This window comes from Crocuta crocuta, unplaced genomic scaffold (assembly GCF_008692635.1).
Source record: "Crocuta crocuta isolate KB4526 unplaced genomic scaffold, BGI_CrCroc_1.0 scaffold466, whole genome shotgun sequence".
Taxonomy (NCBI): Eukaryota; Metazoa; Chordata; class Mammalia; order Carnivora; family Hyaenidae; genus Crocuta; species Crocuta crocuta.
Genome location: NW_027529672.1, coordinates 8089465 through 8095109, shown reverse-complemented (window position 1 = coordinate 8095109; position 5645 = coordinate 8089465). Strand labels below are relative to the sequence as shown.

Here is a 5645-nt window from a genome sequence, read left to right as displayed (position 1 = left end):
CCCCAGAGGCCCAGGTTTCTCCCCAGGCTGCAGCCCACCAGGCCGCAGCCCCCCACACTTCCATGTGCACAGCAAACCCCCACGGTCATGTTCATACACCAGGTGCAGCTTCAGGTTCAACCTCTTTCTGGGAACAGGCCACTATTTTCTGATCCCTATTAATACCTGTGACAGCATTTATGTACAAGATAAATTCATTTCAATTTCCTTTTTCAATTAATGGCCTATTATTTGAACCATACTCAGCTAAAAATATTGCTCCAATACCATTAATCTTGTAAAAATTAAATTTTCCTCGGTCTGACAGGCAGAGGCCACCAGGCTGGGGTGGGAGAGTGGCCACACAGCTGGTCAGTGTAGCCCAGCCCTGCCCAGGACCCTGGGGGTGCAGGGTCCCCTCGACCAGGACGTCAGGGGCCCCCTAGCAATGAAGGTTGCCCCCATGGCACGCGGAGGGGGCGATGGACAGGCACAAAGGCACGGTGCTCCAGAGGCCCCAGGGTCAAACAGGATTTTATCGCCAACCATCAGCGTCACGGTCACGAGGCAGGATGACACACACTCGGACCTCGGTGCCAAGTCCGAGATGAGCTCCAGCATCAGGAGCTCCACCGACCATTGCCCACCCGCCAAACACGGCCGTCCAGCTATCCGGGGGCCGGCAGCACACCTCACCCAGCACCGCGGCTGCAGGGGAGGAGACCCCTCCCCACCAGAGGGAAAGCCAGGCCACGGCACTGTGCAAATGCCCAGGACCGACCACTGTGCACTCACAGCTGCACAGCCCCTCCCCTGACCCCATCCAGCCCTGGGGCCCCTGCAGAGCCCCCCCACCCCCACCCCCACCCCATCCAGCCCTGAGGCCCCTGCGGAGCCCCCTGGGCGGTGCAGCCTGGGGCCGGGCCGTATCCAACGCTGGGCAGCCCCTTCTGTGGCCCCAGGCCGGTCAGTCCTGCCCAGCCAGGCGCTACTTTCCCGCGCAGTCTGAGGCCCCCACCAAGCAACACGACCACGTGTCCGGCTAAGGGGACATTTCTACACTTACGACCAAGAGAGAAAAGCACTGCTCATTTTAACTAAAATGCCACAGATGTTGGGTGCACCCTGGCTTCAGACACTTTAAATCTGAGAATCTACACACCGAAGAACAGACCAGATGAGACGTTTCCGCTACATGTCAACGCACCGACCGGACCGTGAGATCCTCCAGGGGAGAGAGCATGGGCTCCAGCTCTGTGCTTCCTCCAGAGCGGGGCCTGCAGGCCGGTCCCCTCCCCACGCGCCCTGTGCCACCCAACGTGTCACGTGGCTGTTCCACAGGGTGAAAATCTCTCACTCTGGATACATACTATTATTTCCAATTTTGCTATCAAATAATTTTTGAGGGCCAACCTTATACACAGCTGTCTGCAAGAATGCTTACTCTTCAGTGAAACTGCTGAGTTTAGGGAATGCTCGTTTACAGGTTTTGTTTTTCACTGCAAACTGCAGGGACGACACTTCGAGAGGAATCTCGAAGGATGAGGCAAGACCAAAGCAGAGGGTTCTTGGCCCCGATGCAGCCCCTGCACCCCCAGCCGGCCAGCGCTCCCGCGGCAGAGGAACGCGGCTCTGGGGGCGCCGCACGGCGGAGGGCCGCAGGCAGCGTCCCCAGAAAACAGAAAACTTCCACAGGCCAGCGGGAGCCGGAGAGACGGACAGAGGCGCCTCGGGCATCAGGCCGCTCGGAAGGATAGCTTCTCACAAGTACCCAGGGCTGTGCCCCCTCTGCCCCGGGGGGGGGGGGGAAGGGGGACGGAAGGCTTGTCCCTCTGCCTCCTGGTGGTTCCAGGCCGTGGCCTCACTCCCCAAACACATCAGTTCTGACTCGTTAACCTGTTTAAGGAACCAGCTTGATTTCACCGGTTTTCTCTATCCTATTTTCTCTCACTGTATTACTTCCTTCCTTCTAGTTGCGTTGGTTAACTTGCTCTCACTTTTAAAATTTCTTACCATAAACATTTAACGGTAAAACCTTTCCTCTAAGCTGCTTCACGCAAATCCAAAGGTTTCATATGTCTTTCACGTCTCTGGACCTATTTTCTCATTTGTTCTGTGAAATTCTCTTTGGCTCCTAGGGTATTTGAAAGTTTCTTGTTTATTTCCAAACATTTGAGAATTTCCCAGACAATTGTTTCTGTTTACTTCTAATCTAACTACTCTGTGGTCAGAGAACACGTGTGCGTGGTCTTAGCCTCATACCACATTTCCACACGTGTTCGAGCATCCCCCGTGGACACGATCAGAGGCCCCCGCAGCCAGGGTGGGAGTGGCCAGGGCACGTGGACAGGCGGAGTCCTCGGAGAGGTGGCTCTCAGGATGGCCCGAACCCCGAGGGGCTGCCCTGCGCCCGTCCAGAAAGGCCCACAGCAAGCCTGCCAGACTGTCTTTGTCCAAGTCTCCCTGACCTTCATTTTGAAAGACATTTTTGAGGAAACATAAAGCAAGCTGCTAGCCACCCCCAGTCCCACGGCTGCCATCCACCCTCCCGCACAGGCCTTTACTGCGCCTCCCAGCGTGCAGTGAGCCTCTCCTGCAGCGGCGTCCCGCCCAGGGCAGCATCGGCCGGCGAGGGGAGGCGCCGAAGGCCCCGCCGCCACGGGCCTGCTCTCCCCGCCGCCAGCGGTCACGTCCACGTGTGCAGGTCTTGGCGCTGGACTCACGCACCCCACGCAGTTATGTCCTCCCCTCCCCCCCGCCCGCCGTGCTCCTTGTTCTACCTGGATCCACGCAGCCACACGTTTCATCACGTTTTGAAGACTTCCAGCCATTCTTCAGCCCTCTGCCCATCTCCTGCTCCCGCCCACCCCGGGGCTCCAGTCACGCGCAGGCTGGACCCCCGGAAGCTCTCCAGCAGTGCCCCCCACGTTTTACTGGGAGTGCTTCCCACTGCTGGGGCTTCAAGTTCAATGGCTATCCCCTCCCCTCCGGGGCGCCCGGCCCGCCGTTAACCCCAAACCGGTGCAGTTTCCATTGCAGCTGCTTCACCTGAAGCAGGCCCGACGGGAGAAGCGGGAAGCCAGGTCCCAGCCCAGGGAAGCGTGAGGGTCAAGAGAAGAGTTTTCTGTGCGGGGCGAGCTGAGAGCCAGCTGACATGGTTGGCGGAGAGGCCACGTGTGAGTGTGGGGGGGGGGGGTGCCCGAGGACAGCAGAGGCGCGGGGCACACGGGATCCCATGGCCACGTGACGATGACCATCTCAGCCATGGCAGACACCACCGAACTGACACAGACACCCCTAATTTAAAGACTGACACTGGACAGATGCCTTTCTAACCAAGGGCGATGTCCACGCGCTGCTCCCCACGCAGGCGCGGCTCCCCGGTCCCGGCGGCTCTCGGCACACCCACACCCACCGCCCCACACCACCAGCACGCAACGGCTGAGCGCCTGCTGCATACCAGGCTCCTGGCAACATGACAGACGTGAGGTGAAAGACGCGGGGAGGAGAAGGTGTAGGCAACTCAGCTACTGAGGCAGATCTGAGGCCTCCCCAGAGACGGGGGGAAGGGGCCCCAGCCCTCCTCACGCCCCGTACGTCCCCCAGCCGCTGCACCCCAGTGGGGCTCCCTCTGCAGGCGTCCACTGGCCCCCGGGGTGGGCTGCTTGGGCTCGCCAAGGGACTGGCCTCCATCCCTCGAGCTCTGTGGAGCAGATCTGGGGATGGGTTTAACCCCTCATCTCTGTAAAGAGCCCCCCAGCCTGCGATCACCGTCCCGCAGGCCATGACCCGGGGCCAGCTCCACACAGCAGAAGGGCACGTACCGTGAAGTGCTCCTGGGATTTGAAGTTCTCGTCCAGGTAGACGCGAGCCCTGTTGTACTCCTTCATCGCGTCACTTGACAGCAGCTCTCTGGATGGAAAACAGGCAGTTCTTTAGTACAAAAGCCACCCAAAAGCTGCTTCTGAGACCCAGGCTACTGGCCCCGGCGTGGTGTCCTACATCACCCCAAAACGCCACCATGCGGTGGTGGGAGGAAGGAGTGCGGCAGAAACCAAACCCCACTGTGCGCAGGGACAGGCGGGGCGTGTCATCATCAGCTGCGGCCATGACAGCCTATGGATGCACAGGACCCAGAGGCCTCAGGGACAGAGACGTGGAGGTGCGGGGACACCGGGAACGTGGCCAGGGCCACACAATGCAGCCGCACGATCCCTAAGTCTGTCGGGCCTCCTGGCCACTGGAGAAATGCCGAGGCAGGTGCACCCATGGGAGAGGAGCTGCCCATCAGGAGCAGCTGCAAGGGGCTTTACGACAGGAAGGAAGGTCCCCGAACACCCCTGGCTAGAGGGGCCCCACCCTTCCTCATCATCTCACTGCCTCATTTCGCGACCAGAAAAGGTGTAGGAGACGCCCGCACGTCACCTCAGCACGTGGGGCTGGAAGGAGCTGCTGTGCACCGGAGCCGCGCCGGAAGTGGGGAGCTCCCTGCTCACCTGCCTGCCCCTCAGCGGAGGCCCCCGCCTTCCTACCGGCTCTGCAGCAGCAGGGAGGGGGGCACAGAGCCATCTGACCACCCAGCACTGGGCGGGCGGTTCAGCCAGAAGAGGGGTTCTGGCCCTAAGAAGTAAGACACCAGAAGGGCCCAGCCCTCCCCCTCCGCCGCCTCCCCAACGTTCAAGGCAGGAAGCAAGGAGCAGCCCAGGCACCACAGCTCGGCCGGGGCGCCTGGCGTCTGGCAGGAAATTAACTCGCTGTGCAGAGAAGTGACAGAACGCCGCCCGCAGCCTGCAGAGCCACAGGGCCAGGCCTGGAGGGGCAGAAGGCGGCTGCAAACAGCCCTGCGCGGCGTCGCCGAAGTGACCGAAGCTTTGAGGCAAACACGAACAGGAGAAGAGCAAGCGCTGGAACCACACGTTAAGCTTCTCTGCCGGGAACTGAGCTCAGTGGGTGGGCCTAGCAACAGCTTAGGACCTAAGATTAAATAGATAAGAGACCCGTGACTACAGGCCACGGCAGCAGAAGTGGCCCAGCCCGAGGCAAAGGGCCTGCATGCGCTGGAGGAGGGGCGGAAGNTCCGAACAGGATTCGAATTATGAGCCCGCTGCGAAAGCTCAAACACAAGGGAAATTGAGCTAAAACACCACATCATGCAGTCGCAGCAGGCCACCCGGGACAAAACGCCGCAGTCACAGGGGAGAAGACACAGTATACACAGAAAATTAAGGCGAGGACGAAGGCAGGGCCCGTCCTGAACAACAGGACACAGAGGACAAGGCGATGATGTCCTCCAAGAGCTAACAGAGAAACGCGGGCAAGCCGCGGTCCCCGCTGCAACAGCAGCATCTTTCAGAACCGCAGACAAAGACTTGGCTCACACACACAAAAGCGGGGAGAATTCGTCCCCGGTGACTCGTGTTGGGATGAGTGTCACAGACGTTCTCAGGATGAAGGAAGATGGTACCAGACAGAAACCGAGGCTTCGTGAGAGCAAGAGCGCCGGAGCCCGTGGACAAAGTGGTCACAGTAAAGGACACCTCCTCTCCCTTTCTGATCCTTACACCACGTAAAGGTTTCAAGCAAAACCAGGGGCAACATGGGTCACACCCGGCAAGGGCAGGAGGCAGAGGCTGCACACAGCAGGGGCGGGGCGGGGGCGGCACACA

The 5645-nt window shown here is 60.1% G+C and overlaps 1 protein-coding gene across 3 annotated transcripts in view; it reads right to left on the bottom strand.

Moving 5' to 3' along the window:
• The window catches only part of INPP5A (inositol polyphosphate-5-phosphatase A), a 163769-nt gene that overhangs the window by 92093 nt on the left and 66031 nt on the right, over window positions 1-5645 (bottom strand). For all 3 annotated transcript variants that reach the window (XM_077763011.1, XM_077763010.1, XM_077763012.1), the window contains exon 4: window positions 3804-3891. In XM_077763011.1, the coding sequence (XP_077619137.1) occupies window positions 3804-3891 (88 nt within the window). The remainder of the gene's footprint in view (window positions 1-3803; window positions 3892-5645) is intronic.